The sequence below is a fragment of the Salvelinus namaycush genome, chromosome 2, assembly GCF_016432855.1.
Source record: "Salvelinus namaycush isolate Seneca chromosome 2, SaNama_1.0, whole genome shotgun sequence".
NCBI classification, from domain to species: domain Eukaryota; kingdom Metazoa; phylum Chordata; class Actinopteri; order Salmoniformes; family Salmonidae; genus Salvelinus; species Salvelinus namaycush.
Genome location: NC_052308.1, coordinates 65,240,371 through 65,258,700, shown reverse-complemented (window position 1 = coordinate 65,258,700; position 18,330 = coordinate 65,240,371). Strand labels below are relative to the sequence as shown.

At 42.3% G+C, this 18,330-nt stretch overlaps 1 protein-coding gene and 1 long non-coding RNA gene across 2 annotated transcripts; both read left to right on the top strand.

The window, feature by feature from the left end:
- Positions 1-262: 262 nt before the first annotated feature.
- LOC120066206 lies at positions 263-13,052 on the top strand. The gene is made up of 3 exons (XR_005478748.1): positions 263-319; positions 11,302-12,276; positions 12,736-13,052. It is a non-coding gene; the product is annotated as an uncharacterized LOC120066206 (long non-coding RNA).
- Positions 13,053-13,952: 900 nt separating this feature from the next.
- Positions 13,953-17,902, top strand: LOC120066191 (keratin, type I cytoskeletal 13-like). The gene is made up of 8 exons (XM_039017386.1): positions 13,953-14,562; positions 15,045-15,127; positions 15,288-15,444; positions 15,619-15,780; positions 15,972-16,097; positions 17,067-17,287; positions 17,457-17,470; positions 17,570-17,902. Exons 1-8 carry the CDS (start codon positions 14,074-14,076, stop codon positions 17,617-17,619), a joined length of 1,302 nt encoding a protein of 433 aa, XP_038873314.1. The 5' UTR covers positions 13,953-14,073; the 3' UTR covers positions 17,620-17,902.
- The last annotated feature ends 428 nt before the right edge of the window (positions 17,903-18,330 follow it).

The window sequence follows — 18,330 nt, the reverse complement described above, 5'->3', positions numbered from 1 at the left end:
ACAGAGTAGCATATGTTCTGCAGTGAAAAACATTGGCTGTTTCACCCAGCACTATATTTTGTCTGCTTGCTCATAATCATACAAAAATAGTTTATCATCATGTCTAATTGACGTTAAAAAAATTCCAAACTTGAGTTTGATAAAGATGAGGACTAGCCTTTTCAACATCATGTTGAATGCATTTTTACATCCAAAACTACAATGATAGTGTGGGTCTATATACCAGTGAAATCGGCTTACAATAACCTTGTTTATATTGCAGGGTTTTACTCACAGGAGGCACAACACAATGGCGGATGTTGGGTATCTAAAGATGATGGTATGTGACTTAAAATTAAGCTCATAAAAGACACAATATAATTAATGAATGCACATTGAATTCATGCTTAGCATTCATGACTATTAATGACAAGCACCTCAAGTAATTCAAATATTTAAATTATACACTCATACAGTGCACTGAGTCTCACATAAAGTATACTGTATACTGTATTTCTGCTAGTTCCCAACACATATGATTGCCATACTCACACCATTGTACTCTTCAACCTTTGTTGTTTACCATATTCACAGGTGATAATCAGCTGCAACTTCTTAGGGCTGCAATCCCGTTAATGGGATCGATATGACAACAGCCAGTGAAAGTGCAGGGCGCCAAATTCAAACAACAGAAATCTCATAATTAAAATTCCTCAAGCATACAAGGACTTCACACCATTTTAAAGATACACTTCCTGTTAATCCCACCACAGTGTCCGATTTCAAAAAGGCTTTACAGCGAAAGCACCACAAACGATTATGTTAGGTCACCGCAAAATCACAGAAAAACACAGCCATTTTTCCAGCCAAAGAGAGGAGTCACAAAAAGCAGAAATAGAGATAAAATTAATCACTAACCTTTGATGATCTTCATCAGATGACAATCATAGGACTTCATGTTACACAATACATATATGTTTTGTTCGACAAAGTTCATATTTATATCCAAAAACCTCAGTTTACATTGGCGCCATGTTCAGAAATGCAGAGAGCCACATCAAATAACAGAAATACTCATCATAAACTTTGATGAAAGATACATGTTTTACATAGAATTAAAGATACACTTGTTCTTAATGCAACCGCTGTGTCAGATTTCGAAAAAGCTTTACGGCAAAAGCACAATATTCAATAATCTGAGAACAGCGTTCAGCCACAAAAGGAAGCCATACAGTTACCCGCCAAATTGTGGAGTCAACAAAAGTTATAAATAGCATTATAAATCTTCACTTTGCTGATCTTCGTCGGAATGCACTCCCAAGACTCCCACTTCCACAAGAAATGTTCATTTTGTTCGGTAATGTCCATCATTTATGTCCAAATAACTATTTTTGTTAGCGTGTTTGGTAAACAAATCCAAAGTCAGGAAGCGCGTTCACTAAAAGCAGACGAAATGTCAAAAAGTTCCGTAACAGTCAGTAGAAACATGTCAAACGATGTATTGAATCAATCTTTAGGATGTTTTTAACATAAATCTTCAATAAAGTTCAAACCGGAGAATTCCATTGTCTTCAGAAGTGCGATGGAACAGAGCTCCCTCTCATGTGAACGCGCATGGTCAGAGCATGGTCAGGTCATGGTAGACCTTACTCATTCCCGTCTCCTTCGGCCCCACTTCACAGTAGAAGCATCAGACAAGGTTCTACAGACTGTTGAAATCTAGTCGAAGCCGTAGGAAGTGCAAACGGACCCATATCCCACTGTGTATTTGATAGGCGATGAGTTGAAAACCTACAAACCTCAGATTTCCCACTTCCTGGTTGGATTTTTTTCTCAGGTTTTTGCCTGCCATATGAGTTCTGTTATACTGACAGACATCATTCAAACAATTTTAGAAACTTCAGAGTGTTTTCTATCCAATACTAATAATAATATGCATATATTAGCAACTGGGACTGAGGAGCAGGCAGTTTACTCTGGGCACCTCTGGGCACCTTTTCATCCAAGCTACTCAATACTGCCCCTGCAGCCACAAGAAGTTAAAGACATAAACAACTACTTTATTATCGTTAGTTTTTTTATGCATCGCAGTTGTTTTTATGTTTTATGTTACAGTCCAATCACAAGCTACGTGAACGTTTATGTATGTGACAATAGACGCACCATTGGGTTTCAATGCTGCAGCCCAAACATATTTCACAACTTCACCTGTCACTCAGAGATTAAGGAACAGGCAATTACAGGCTTGTGACAGGCATGGGAACGGTGTACCGGCCATCAGCTTTCACTGTGTCATTGGCTATTGTGGTTGATGACAACAACACTGTGACACTGCATCCGTCTGTACTCATGATAGGAATCCAGACGATCCAGACTTTAACAATAGACAAGGAGACATTCAAGAATGAGTAAGGAAAACACTCACACCCTATGATGATATATTCACCTTCTGGTACTATGTGATCAGGTGCAATCGCCATGGCAGCCAGGTTGTAAATAAATAGTAACCAGGGCCCATATTCACAAAGCGTCTCATATAATCATATAATCCTATCCCTTATGATCTAAAAGGAAATAACTGGTCCTAGATCAGTGTTCCTAATCCTACTACTCCTACTCCTAGTCTACGTTTTTTGAATACAGGCCCCTGGTTTGGGCCATGCCATAGAGAGATACAGTACATACTAGAGATAGATGGTTAGAAGTGATATACAGAACAGTAAACTGTTTTATTTCCAGAAAAACAGTGGGTACCCTTCCCAAAAAATATTTGTTGTGGCAAACTTCTTGCAAATTTGTGGTAAATTTGCTGCAAACTAAAGTGTGCAAAGAAAAATGCTGCCAGAAAGCCTTTTCAAATATTTGCCACCAGTGGTGAATCTGCGGCAAACCTTTGGCAACAATAATATTTTTTTGCCACTAGTGGCAAACAGTTCACCAGAGGATTTTTTCTAGAAAATAATTATCTCAAGATTCCACATATTTGAATCTGTTGCAAACACGTGGCAAGAGTATTTATTGCCACTAGTGGCAAACAGTTTACTAGAAGCCGTTTCTGGTGAAGACATTTGTTCCAAGATCAGTAACTGTTGACGACCAGTCAGTGGGAGAAGAAAATCCAGTTGGAAAATGGAAACCAAGCTATAGCACAGGTAGAACAATGAGACAGATATTTCACTGGATATATAAATGTGAAGCATCCGGTTGGCGTTTCCACACACTACCAAATGGTGATGAGAGGAAGCCCAGTGGCTGGCAGTGGGAGAAGATGGAGAGAGGTGGATTTTGGCCGACATTCTGCTAATCTTCTCATTGATGAAACATTTTACCTCCATACAGTTTTCTGTTTCCAAAACTAGAATCTGTAACAAAGAATGGACTGCTTTTTGTAGACTTTATTTACCCTTTGCCAAAGTTTCAAAAAAATTGCATTGTTTAGAAGAAATGCAAGGGCAAAATTAGTTATTGCACATGCACACTTCACAGAGTAGGCATTCCCTAACGGAAATATGCAAATAAATGCATATTTGCCCATCATGATTAATTTGCTCCCATTGGAAACAACAGGCTCTGGTCTATCTTGGGTTAGTTATAAAAGTATTTGGCTATAATCCCAGTCGGTATTAAATGGAAAGACGCAGCCCTGTGGAAAAAACAACCTGTGGTTACCCACATTACCCCATGGGCTCACAGAAAAAAATTCACCTTTTTCAAACACAATTTTCTTGTTGTCTGTTTGTTTTAGTGAATTACAAAATGACATTTAAGAAAAGTACAGCATGTCTTAAGATTACTTTTCTACATTGCCTTCTCCTGGGCATTCTCACTACTTAGAAAAACGTAATATTGTAGGGCTTCCGTCATGCCCCTTTTCATGACGTTGCTACTAGCCACGTGAGTGCTAGCTAGCTACCGACCAGAACATTAAGCTAGACCAAAAAACATAAAGTCAGAATCGGCCGTCTGGGCCACCTTAGGCAGTATTACTTATGGCTAGGATGCAGGGATTGAGCTCGGGCCGATTCCGGTTTGAGTTATCTGTCCCAAATGTATTACTTGGGGCTCGGGCCAATTCCAGTGTGAGTTATCTGGCCCAAATGTATTACTTGGGTCTCGGGCCGATTAGGGCTACTCTCTGGCAGATGATTACACGGGCTGCTTTATATAATTAACATTTCATTATTTATTTATTTTTTACATATTTTCTCATTGTTTCTGTGATTAAAAAATACATTTAACATTTAAATGAAATTCTTTAAGAGTCCTGTTTAAGTTGCATTGTTGTATTTTGATACTTTGTGCAAGGCAATTGATAAGCATTAACTTCTACTTGCACACAATCCCGGATCCGGGAGCACCCCCATCAGTAAAAAAGCTGACTAGCATAGCCTAGCATAGCGTCACAAGTAAATACTAGCATCTAAATATCATTAAATCACAAGTCCAAGACACCAGATGAAAGATACACATCTTGTGAATCCAGCCATCATTTCTGATTTTTAAAATGTTTTACAGGGAAGACACAATATGTATTTCTATTAGCTAACCACGATAGCAAAAGACACAACTTTTTTTCCCCACCATTTTTTTCCTGCATAGGTAGCTATCACAATTTCGACCAGATAAAGATATAAATAGTCACTAACCAAGAAACAACTTCATCAGATGACAGTCTGATAACATATTTATTGTATAGCATATGTTTTGTTAGAAAAATGTGCATATTTCAGGTATAAATCATAGTTTTACATTGCAGCCACCATCACAACTCTCACCAAAGCAACTAGAATAACTACAGAGACCAACGTGAATTACCTAAATACTCATCATAAAACATTTATGAAAAATACACAGCGTACAGCAAATGAAAGACAAAGATCTTGTGAATCCAGCCAATATTTCAGATTTTTTAAGTGTTTCACAGCGAAAACACAATATAGCATTATATTAGCTTACTACAATAGCCAACCACACAACAGCATTGATTCAAGCCAACAATAGCGATAACGAATAAACCAGCAAAAGATATTAATTTTTTCACTAACCTTCTCAAACTTCTTCAGATGACAGTCCTATAACATCATATTACACAATACATATAGAGTTTGTTCGAAAATGTGCATATTTAGCGGCACAAATCGTGGTTATACAATGAGAATAGTAGCCAAGCTGCAAAGAAAATGTCGGGAGAAATCTTGGGAGAGGCACCTAATCTAATCAATAACTAATCATAAACTTGACTAAAAAATACAGGTTGGACAGCAAATGAAAGATACATTAGTTCTTAATGCAACCGCTGTGTTAGATTTTGAAAATTAACGTTACTACGACATACAGCGTGCGTTAAAGCGAGACCGCACCGAAATTAATGGCGGAATAGGAGTTTTACATTTTTCAACAGAACAACGAATTAACATCATAAATAGTTCTTACTTTTTGATGAGCTTTCATCAGAATCTTGGGCAAGTTGTCCTTTGTCCAGAAGAATCGTTGCTCGGTTGTAGATTGTCGCCTTCAACTTTGGAATTAGCAGTAAACATTAGCCATGTGGCGAAGACGTGCCCAACTCACTATAACGCAGCACAAAGATAATTCCGAAAATCGCAATATACTGATATAAAATGATATAACTCGGTTTAAAATAACTACATTATGACGTTCTTAACACCTATATCGAATAAAATCAGAGCCGGATATATCTAAGGCCTATAACGGGAGCTTTCCAGAACGCCATCCTGAGGTCTGTCTTGCGTCATGGCGAATGTTGAAAAGAGTGCACCCCCGGTTCCAAGAGCCCTTATATGGCCTCAGATCTGCCTAGCAACTCCATTCCAATTCTCATTGCTTGCTGACATCCAGGGGAAGGCGTATGCAGTGCATGTCGACCAATAGAATACATGCAAATTAATAAACCGACCCTGGAACAGATTGCCTGATTTCAGATTTCTCACTTGCTGACAGGAAGATTGCTCCAACTTGAGTTCTGTTTTACTCACAGATATAATTCAAACGGTTTTAGAAACTAGAGAGTGTTTTCTATCCAATAGTAATAATAATATGCATATTGTACGAGCAAGAATTGAGTACGAGGCAGTTTAATTTGGGAACGAATTTTTTACAAAGTGAAAACAGCACCCCCTATTGAGAAAAGGTTAAAAACTTTGTGGCTGGGGCCTCCCGAGTGGCGCAGCGGTTGCTACAGATGCTAGTTCGATACACGTGCCGCTGCGACCGGGAGACCCAAGAGGCCATGCACAATTGGCCCAGCGTCGTCCGAGTTAGGGGAGGGTTTGGCCACCTGCGATGGTCTTGTCCCATCACGCTGTAGAGACTCCTGAGGTGGGCCAGGTGCATGCACACTGACACAATCACCAGGTGTATGGTGTTTCCTCCGACATAATTTTTTTGGGGGTGGATGGGTTTAATTTGTATACATAAAATGTATAATAGTAATATTTAAAATAACTAAATCGGGTAATTTTGTATACATTTATTTAAATTTGCATCGGGCCACTTCTTAGGGGATTCTGGTAAGAGGCCGGCAAAGTCGGCTGAATTCCGGTAGACGGAAACGGCCCGATGTACTTAGGCCAATTCTGGGCAGTCATTCATTTAGATTCCGGGCCGAGTCAGACACCGGATTCCAGCCAGATTCAATCAGGTCTGGTCCCCCGGAAGAGGGCCGCTTCTGGGACGATTCCTCATTGCTAGCTGGGAAGTAGTGAGTGGAGTTACAAACAAACTATACTAAACAAGTTAAATGTCTAATCTGTGATTCAATGTTTTCCACACACATAGCTATGTGTAGCCTACTTGGACACCGGGTCCCCACATTTCCCAATCTCTGACATCAAATAGCATGAAGCCACAGGGCTCTTCTCGCAGGCTCTATTTCCATACGTGGGAGCATTGCGAACCATAGGTTGGGATTTTTGACCTGGTTACATTTTTGACCTGGTTACTTTTTCGGGCATGTTTTGTTATTTCTGCATAACAAAAAAATCAATGACGAAGTTGGCTCTTTTACACTGGGGGTCATTGGGAAGGAATGTTTGTTTCCCCCAATTTGTGGGCTTGGTCGAGGGGAATTCCTTATTATTACGTGAATATCAACCCGAAGTTGTCCGATTAGTGCCTAACTCATTAAATAAACTTCCTACTAAACTTGTGTTAGCTAATTGATGCCTGGTTAGAAATGTAATGCTTTATAGGATCGGGTGAAACACATGTTGTTGCAATATCAGTTTCAATCTGTCAGCACCACTGACTGGCTAGCTAGCTACATTAGTAGTGGCTAGCACTTAGCTAGCTAGTTAGCACTTAGCTAGTTAGCTAACATTAGCTATCATATTTTGCACAATTGATGTGATAGCCCTGTATATAGCCTCGCTACTGTTAATTTATGTATTTTTTATATATATATTCTTTTTACTTCAGTTTATTTTAGTAAATACTTTCTTAACTTTTTTTGTTGTTGTTTAAGGGCTTGTAAGTAAGCATTTCACCTGTTTTATCCGGCGCATGTGACAAATACAGATAGCTATCAAATCAAATATTATTTGTATGCGCCGAATACAACTCGAGTAGACTTTACCGTGAAATGCTTGCTTACGAGCCCTTCCCAACAATGCAGAGTTTAAAAATAAAATAGTAACACGAGGAATAAAATAAAATGCACAGGGAGTACCTATTTGAGGTAGGGAAAGGGGGATACCTAGTCTGAAATGTGTCTTCCACATTTAACCCAACCCCTTTGAATTAAAGAGGTGCGGAGGGCTGCCATAATCAACATCCACGGCGCCCGGGGAACAGTGGGTTAACTGCCTTCCTCAGGGACAGAACAACAGATGTTTTACCTTGTCAGCTCGGGGATTCAATCCAGCAACCTTTCGGTTACTGGCCCAACGCTCCAACCACTAGGCTACCTGCCGTAGATATGTACATGAAGGCAGGGTAAAGTGACTAGGCATCAGGATAGATAACAATGAGAGTAAAATAAAGAACAGAGTAGGAGCATAAAATGATGAGTGTAAAAGTGTGAGTGTGTGTGTGTTATGTGTGTGTGGGCATATGTAGGGTATGTGAATGTGTGTGGGATTTGTAGTGTGTATGAGTATATATGGTTTGCATATATAATCTAGTGAGTGTGCGTAGGGTCAGTGCAAGATAGTTCGGGTACCATTAATTGACTATTTAACAGTCTGGCTATTTAGCAGTCTAATGGCTTGGGGATAGAAGCTGTCTCAGAGCCTGTTGGTCAGAGAGCCGATGCTCTGGTACCATTTGCTGGACGGTAGCAGAGTGAACAGTCTATTGTTTTGGGAGGCTGGAGTCTTTTGCAATTTTTTGGGCCTTCCTCTGACACAGCCTGATATAGAGGTCCTGGATGGCAGGGAGCTCGGCCCCAGTGATGTGCTGGGCTGTCTGCACCAACCTCTGTTGCGCTTTGCGGTCAATTTGCGGTGCAATTACCATACCAAGAGGTGATGCAGCCAGTGAAGATGCTCTCGATGTTGCAGCTGTAGAACCTTTTGAGGATCTGAGGGCCCATGCCAAAACTTTTCAGCCAACTGAGGGGGAAGAGACGCTGCTGTGCCCTCTTCACGACTGTGCGGGTGCGTGGACCATGTTAAGTCCTTAGTGATGTGGACGCCACGGAACCTGAAGCTCTCGACACACTCCACAACAACCCCATCGATGTGGATGGGAGCGTGCTCTTCCCTCTTTCTCCTACAGTCCACGATTAGCTCCTTGGTCTTACTGACGTTGAGGGAGAGGTTGTTGTCCTGGCACCACACTGCCAGGTCTCTGACTTACTCCGTGTAGGCTGACTCATCGCCGTCGGTGATCAGACCTACCACTGTCGTGTCTTCAGCAAACTTGATGAGGGTGTTGGAGTTGTCGGTGAACAGAGAGTACAGGAGGGGACTAGGTACACACCACTGAGGGGCCGTCGTGTTGAGGGTCAGCATGGCAGATGTGTTGTTGCCTACCTTCACCAGCTGGGGCCGGCCTGTCTGGATGTCTGATGAGTTCAAGTTGTGTCCGGATGTATTTTTATCTGTTATTGAATACACGTTGTTTAGTACAGTATATTTAGTACATTTAATAGGGTTAGTTTAGTTTTCTCTGTGAGAAGCAAGTTCATTTAAAGTTATATGTGATTTGGTTTATGTAGATACGACATTTCAATGTTGTTATTAATCCTTGCATATTCATAGTGAGTTTGCAGCAAATTTGCAGCAAATTTGTGACAAACAGTAGAATTTCCCATAATTATTTGCCAGAAGTTCAGAAGTCACCACAAATTTGCTGCAACAGTTTGCCACAAAGCTAATTTGCATGTGAAAATATGACAGATGACAAAATATGACAGAATATGGCAGATGTGCGGCAAATTGGCCAAAATATTTGCCACAACTGTTTCCCAGAAGCCTGTTTTTTTCAGTAAAGGTAATTATGGGCAGTTCCGGAGTGGAACTAACTTAGACCACCTTTTTTTGTTCAAACTAGCAAAGGCAAAATGTCACATCATAGATGAGGTATTCAACAGTAACCACATCCCTACTTACAAATAAGGAATGAGAGCTGGTGGAGGACATGCAGCCACCTGTTCTTGTTCAATTTCTGTATAGACCAAAGCCAATTCCCCTTCCATCTCTCCATAATTTTTCAACCATTCCCTCTTCTATAATCTGATTTAGGATATTTATAACAGTGAGGTATCCTTGATAATGGCTATTGAAGTACAAGGAAAGTGTCTCATACCAACATTTACATTTTCATTCACTATAAATGCATGATTCAGATTCCATGGACCCACTAAATTGAGGTAATTTGAATCCGTTGTTAAATGTTTTTTTTTACCAAGTAGTAAAACCTATTGATCTTTAGACCGTAACACTACTAACAAGTGTAAACCATGAAAAAAGCACAAGACAATCTGCCTTGTATTTGTTGTCATGCCAACAGTGAGTTTCTTGCCCCAAATTCACTCTCTTCATAGTTCATAACACTGACAGTCAGTAAGGCTCATACATGGTCCTTAAGCACTCCCTCAGTCCAAGGCGAAAACACCCATTCCAAGGTAGTCCATTTCTCAAGAGTTTTTATCTTCCCTTTCTATCCCCGTGTTTAACTAAACTGTAGGGCTGGGGAGAAAAAGGGGGATGGGGAAAGAAAGAGAGTGCATGATTGGAGTAGTGTTTCTACAGTGACTCATTCTTAGCTACGCTTAATTTATTGATTTAAACCCCTTTCAGACAGCCAGACTTGAGCGCACCTTAAACAAACGTCAAGAGCTTAGTTCTAGCCCAGGCTAGATTCAGTCTAGATTGAGGGCTCTATTCAATCTGCATGCAGATATTCAACTTTACAGCGTGAATCAAATTTAAAGGAAATGTTCATGCTTTTTAGCCGAGACTGCATTCACGGTAAACACTTCTATTACATTTCTATTGCTCAATCTGTAAAGCTTCAGCAATACAGATTGAATAGAGCCCTGAGTCTTTTGCATAAAGCATCATAAACATACACTCTTAGAAAAAAGGTTTCAAAAAGGGTTCTCAGGCTTTCCCCATAGGATAACCCTTTTTTGTTCCAGGTAGAACCTTTTTTGGTTCCAGGTAGAAATCTTTTGGGTTCTACATGGAACTCAAAAGGCTTCTACCTAAAAAAAAAAAAAAAATCAAGAGTATAGTGATAGCTGAGTTATACACAGTTACAGGCTTCAGTTAGTTATAGATGTTACAGCTTTTATCTTCTTGTGGAAGTGAAGATATAAGAGTTGGATTGGGGTCATTCTTTGAAAACTACAGTGAAATTATTGCTCACCCTACAGCTTGTTATCAATACGTGCAAGGATAGGATATTTCCAGTTGTTAGCTGCACTGAAACACAGAAACGGTACAGGGTTTCAATGCATTGTGAAATAAATGTACCCTCATTCAGTTTTATGCCCGACACCTAAGGATTTCTTTGGGGTTGTTATTCCATTCGTAGTAGCACCATAGCTACAGTAGCTGCCATATACATCGAAGAGAGAGTTAAATTGTAGAGTTCAGATAGGTCAGCCACACCTTTTGCAACTGTTATATCACCTGCTTTTCATCAGCAAATATCACCTTATTGTCTTGTCAATTTAGGATTGAGACTCGATATATATTCATAACATTATCTACAGTATCTTTGCAGCAGGCAAACAGACAATCTACACAGTAGAGAAAGTTTTCCGTTCACCTCTGTAAAGGTGAATTATGAATTCAGTGCAAGTGAAAACAGGCACCCAGACGTGAGCCTAAGACATTTTATTGATTCTTACAGGTTGCAAGCTCCGACGTGACACGGTACAATGGGTTGGTTGTTTAAGTGTCTGTGTGAGTCAGTGACCGCATCCTTCTGCTGCTCCAGACGATTCACGTGCCCGGTATCTGCCTGCTATGCCCACTTCTCACCACCTGTGCCAAGGCCAGGTACTGGCACCCGCCGGGTTGAACAAGAGTAGACAACTTCCATGAACCGGAGAGACTTCTAGAACCAGGGTTCTATATTCTGTATTTGTTTTTAATCCAAGGAATACAGAAGATTTACTGCAATTCAATGAATGAATTAATACACAATTACATTGGAGATGTTTCAATTTCTACTGTAGATTAAAACGAATCTTACACTTCACAGCCTGCACAAAGTCAGCGACTTTGGGATGGGTATACTGCTGTATGGATTGTTGGATTATTCTGCAACAAAGTTGTGCGTGCAATTCTTCTTCGTTTGCATTCAGGTAGTGGTTTCCCCTCGAACTTACTAACATCTCTCACATGTATGAAGAAAAAGTGAATGCATTCCCCTCCCCCTCCAACTCAGGCACAACCCTATTAGAGATTATATGAGGTATGATGCCCCATTCCCCTCCCCCTACAACCCTATTAGAGATTATATGAGGTATGATGCCCCATTCCCCTCCCCCCACAACCCTATTAGAGATTATATGAGGTATGATGCCCCATTCCCCTCCCCCTACAACCCTATTAGAGATTATATGAGGTATGATGCCCCATTCCCCTCCCCCTACAACCCTATTAGAGATTGTATGAGGTATGATGCCCCATTCCCCTCCCCCTACAACCCTATTAGAGATTGTATGAGGTATGATGCCCCATTCCCCTCCCCCCACAACCCTATTAGAGATTATATGAGGTATGATGCCCCATTCCCCTCCCCCTACAACCCTATTAGAGATTATATGAGGTATGATGCCCCATTCCCCTCCCCCTACAACCCTATTAGAGATTGTATGAGGTATGATGCCCCATTCCCCTCCCCCCACAACCCTATTAGAGATTATATGAGGTATGATGCCCCATTCCCCTCCCCCCACAACCCTATTAGAGATTATATGAGGTATGATGCCCCATTCCCCTCCCCCTACAACCATATTAGAGATTATATGAGGTATGATGCCCCATTCCCCTCCCCCCACAACCCTATTAGAGATTATATGAGGTATGATGCCCCATTCCCCTCCCCCTACAACCCTATTAGAGATTATATGAGGTATGATGCCCCATTCCCCTCCCCCTACAACCCTATTAGAGATTATATGAGGTATGATGCCCCATTCCCCTCCCCCTACAACCCTATTAGAGATTATATGAGGTATGATGCCCCATTCCCCTCCCCCTACAACCCTATTAGAGATTATATGAGGTATGATGCCCCATTCCCCTCCCCCTACAACCCTATTAGAGATTGTATGAGGTATGAGGCCACATTCCCCTCCTTGCTCTCCCTGTTTCTCAGCAGCTGATACCAGATGTGGGGTGGGAGCGGGCCAGTGTCCAAGACTGATCTCACACACAGTCACAACCCCCCCTGAGGCTCTCTCTCCCTCATCATCATTCATCCCTCATACACTCTACCTCAACCCGACCAAAAACAACATACTTCATCCGCACTGGGAGTCTCAGTTCACTAACACAGAAGACACACACACAAACACACACACACACACGCACACACACGCACACACACAATACACAATACACAAACACACACTACACTCTAACACACACACATAAACACTAACACACTACACTCTAACACACACACATAAACACTAACACACTACAGTCTAACACACACACTAGCACAATACACACTAACACACAAAGACACAGGACAAGGCCCATGGGGCTGAAGGGGATGTTTGGAGTAGAAGGAGAACAATGGACTGTGCACATGGGCCCCTAAAAGGACCAGGCTGAGAGTATGGAAAACAACAGTGGTCTGGGGGTCTTTATACAGTCATGTTTTCTACTATATAAATTGTTTCAATCAATAAAGTGCTCAATAGTAATTGACTGCATGCCAACACTTTCTGGGTAGATTCATTGCTTCTTTATAAAATCCACATTTTTGATATACAGTATGTTCACATGTCTGAGATGCATTTCATCACTCGTTGACGAATAAACAAAATGGTCATTGATTTGCTGTCTTCAGCTGAATACGCTGAAGTATCTGAGCAGTTAAGTACCAATATAGGTAACTTGGAATAACAATTTAACGGTTTCACGACATTTCATTTCTTTAATGAAAGAGACCTACAGTTTTAATGATACAGTATGCTGTATACTTATCCTGTAGTAAGATGTTTACTTTAGGTGTGGCAGGTAACACTTTACTTTAGCTTGGAAAAAAGGCATACTTCAACAATGTATACCTAACGACTGGCAAATAACACACACTCACCCCCTCTCGCACACACACACACCACACACACACTCCCTCTCCCACACACACACACAGGCATTCCATTACAGTTTCCTCACAGGGGTGGAAACTGAACGCTGGTCCTTAAAGGCAAACAGACTGTGGCGGTGCCAAGGCTGTTGGAGAGTGTTGTAAAGTCACCCTCTCCTCCCCCTGACCGTTCCCTGTTTTGTCCTCCTCTCACACCTCCACGAGGCCCGCCCCAGGGCTCAGACTATATCAGGAGCCAGCCTCCCTCTGTCCAACTCCACACTCCTGGAGGCTCCAGCTCTGCAACGGTCCTCTCTCCTCTCTTCTCCACTCCAGTGACCTACAGCAGCCAGCATGTCTTACTACTCATACAAGAGCTCCAGCGGCGGCGGCCCCATGAACTTCTCCGGGGGCTCCAACATCATGTCAAGCCGGGTCGGCTACGTGTCCAGCGCCCCCAAGGCCTTCAGCGTGTACGGAGGTGGTTCCGGCGGGGGCACCAGAATCTCCTCTTCCTCCGTCCGCTCAGTTTCCTCCGGGTACGGCGGCGGGGCCGGCTTCGGTGGCGGCTATGGATCCGGCGGTGGCGGCTATGGATCCGGCGGGGGTGGTGGCTTCAACCTGTCCAGCGCCCTGGACGGCGGCGCCATCCACCTGAACGAGAAGGCCACCATGCAGAACCTGAATGACCGCCTGTCCACCTACCTGGATAAGGTGCGCTCGCTGGAGGAGGCCAACTCCAAGTTGGAGATTCAGATCAGAGAGTATTATGAGAAGAAAGGGCCTGCCGCCGAGAGGGACTACAGCAAATACTGGGCCATCATCAACGACCTGAAGGACAAGGTAGTGTGCTGACCTCGTCTGCTATGGGCTGTTCAAATCCATCATTTCGTATCTTGCAGTGTTAAATATGCAGTGCTGACAGGCTATCATGGAAAGTAAAATCAGCTTACAGTATGTAGGAATAAGGAACACAACATTCATAAAGTATACTTCAGGATTGACTTATAGTTTTTAATCAGAGTTCAGAGGGTTATACAAACAATGAGCTGTCACTGACATTTATAGATGATGTCTATTAATTAAACAAATTAAGCAAATTAATTACATCTCAAACGTGAAGGTGACAAGGTCATTCCAGGAGCTGATACAGATGGCTTTTTCTGGTAGATTCATGTTTAGGTTTCATGCTTTAACTCCTGGAATGTGTATTCAACAAGCTTTGGGACAGATGGAACAGTGTATCAAAATACTATCAGCTTCCAAGTTGACTAACTGCCACTCAACCATGGGGTACAATGAAAGTCTTTCCTGTTTTCTTTTAGATCAACGGTGCCACATGCAACAACGCCAACATCCTGCTGCAGATTGACAACTCTAAGCTGGCTGCTGATGACTTCCAGACCAAGTAAGGGTATTTCCTCAATCAGCTCCATCGTATCAGCTTCTACAACACTAGGTTATTAGAGGCAAACAAGCAAATAATCACTCAAAAGGTACATGTCTTATCTACAAGTTTGGATTCAAATGTCTCATGATAACTTCCTCACTTTCTCCCGACCAATCAGGTTCGAGCATGAGCTGATGATGCGCCAGTCGGTGGAGGCTGACATCGCCAACCTGCGTCGCCTGCTGGACCAGACCACTCTGACCAAGGCCGACCTGGAGATGCAGATCGAGGGTCTGCAGGATGAGCTGGCCTACCTCAAGAAGAACCACATAGAGGTGTGGGGGCAATTCACTTTTTTCCCTTTTTTCCATTGCAGTAATGAGATGTTATTCAATATAAACACACCCCAGTGACAATAGAGAGGAGAAAGTTAGTGGGAGGGATTGTTTTTAAAAGATGGATAGAAAGTATGAGGGATGAGAGTGACTCCATTTCCCATGATTCCACAGGAGCTGGCAGCCATGCGTGCTCAACTCACCGGCACAGTGAACGTGGAGGTGGACGCAGCGCCCCAGCAGGACATGTCCAGGATGATGGAGGAGATCCGCAACCAGTACGAGGGCATCATCGACAAACACCGTCGCGACCAGGAGGCATGGTTCACTGACAAGGTAACTGTTGCCATGGCACACCTCACTGAAATTCCCCAACTGTCTCCCACACTAATCTTTTAAAAGGAAATCTTCAAAACCAAAATATGTAACTGACTGTCATTATCATTTTGAAGATGGTGGTTTAAATTCTTCAGGAGAGTGAGCTACAGTGGGATTAAAATGGCGGCCCTGGTTTGTTTGTATTTCAGTCAGCCAACCTGTCCAAGGAGGTGGCCACCAGCACAGAGATCATCCAGACCACCAAGACGGAGATCAACGACTTGAGACGCACCATGCAGGGCCTGGAGATCGAGCTGCAGTCACAGCTCAGCATGGTGAGCCAGAATCACTAACGTCTGACAACGAACCACAGTATAGGGGCCATAACTTACACAACTTTATGCCACTTTTGGCAACAGTCAACATTTGACTCTCTTTCACCATTTTCTTTATCAATCCTCCGGAGTCTAGTTTCACTCTTTCAACAGAGGGAAAGAGCGAGATAGACATGGTTGAAAGGGATTGACGAGATAAAAGGGAGGGAAGAAGGGGGAGGACTTGGAGAGAGATGGGGAAATGGGAAAGCAGTGGGAAAAGGCTAAAAGTGGGGGATTAGTGGACATGAGGGAGGTTAGGGTTATGAAGAGGTTTTTCGCTTTTTATGGGCATCTGCACCCTCTCTGGAAGACAGCAAGAGTTTGAGTGTGTCCAAAAGAATGCAGAGGTGACAGAGCCAGAGCCTAACTCCCATGGAAACTTGGCTGGGGCTTATCAAACTCAGTAAATCTATCTCAATCCATCCCGCTGCAGTAACAAGGCAAATGTCCATGTTGGTCTAAAGCACAGGAGGTTGGTGGCACCTTAATTGGGGAGGATGGGCTCATGGTAAATGGCTGGAGCGGAATCAGTGGAATGGTATCAAACACATGGTTTCTATGTGTTTGAAGCCATTCCATTAGCGCCGTTCCAGCCGTTATTATGAGCCGTCATCCCCAAAACAGCCTCCACTAAAGGCCATTTAAAGAAAATAAACATCTGCTGCGATTCCTTTTTTGGGAATACACAGAATTCAGTATCTCATTTAAAATAAGCATCTCAAGAAGTGACCTTGCTGTGCTTGGTGGAGCCAGCATATTTGTGTTACTCAATATAGTCTTGGTATGGTGTATTTGAAGACGTTTGTTGACATTTGCTTATCAAAGTTGAATAAGTGCAATAACTATGGCTGGTTTGAGTTGTATTTTCATTATTACTATAAATGCGTTTTCTGTTACTGACCCTGTATCACCTCTATCGCCACACAGAAAGCAGCTCTTGAGAACACACTGAGAGAGACAGATGGCCGCTACAGCGCCATGCTCTCGGGCTACCAGAACCAGATCGACATGCTGGAACAGGAGCTAAACAGGGTGCGCCAGAGCATCGAGACGCAGGGCCACGATTACAAGATGCTGCTGGACATCAAGTCCCGTCTGGAGCAGGAGATCGCCACCTACAGGGGCCTCCTGGAAGGGGAGGAGTCCAGGTAAACCCTGCAAATCTATTGGAAATGCCCATAAACGTCCATACACTTAACACGGCCCAAGTAATCATATTACTCATAGTTATTATTATTAGTCATTCAGACAGATACAAAATGGCTACCGACTCCTACTAAAAAAAAATCATTTTTTTTTCACCATCTGTCTTTTCAGAACTGTTGGCTCAGGTAAATATCATCTATTTTATATAATGGCTTTATAATGACAATATATGATGGTTGTAATAGTAGGTTATCAGCATGTTGTAACTCATTTTCTTTCTGCAGGGGGATCGAAAACCACAGTTACAACCACAACAGTGCGCTCTTCCAGCTAGATGTCCATCTCTACTGGCAGTGCATAATATTATCAGAAACACACCACACATTGTTACAACTAAAGAGGAGAGCTGTCAAATAAAATACCTGAGGAGTACCGTTAACACTTCAATGCCTCTCATCCTGATAGGTCAATAATATACCTGTCTTTAAGATATCTGCCAATCATAGGAAGCCTTACTGGAGTTCCAGGATGAGAAAGTAGGAATAATGAACAATTTTTGCTATCAAAGTGTGTGCGACCATCCTGTTTCTGAAAATAAATGTTCTGGTGAATATGAATCGCTATTGTGTGGCTGAAATTATTCCAATAAGGTAGACAGCTTTTGGAAAAGTTGACTATCATAAGCCTGTATTGTCCTCCACCCCACCCCATCTGTTGCCTGTATTTATTCAAAAGCATGACAACCAAATAATACTCTCGGGGCTCTGTGTTAGATATAACAGCGGGGTTGTCAGGAGGTTGTCAGGATGTTGTGGACAATGGCTGAAAACTCAACTGTGGAAAACAGAACATGTGAGAGACAATTGAAGGTTACTGAAGGTATTGTGTGCCTTGCAGCTTATGTACTCAAACACCACTGAATGGAGAAAGGAGCAGGGAGCAGGATCCGTGACCACGGAACGGAGTATATGACCCTGGGTGTGGTAAAATGACTCCTCAAAAGTGAGTCGGGACACACCCAACTGGACGACTAATCTATGCCCTC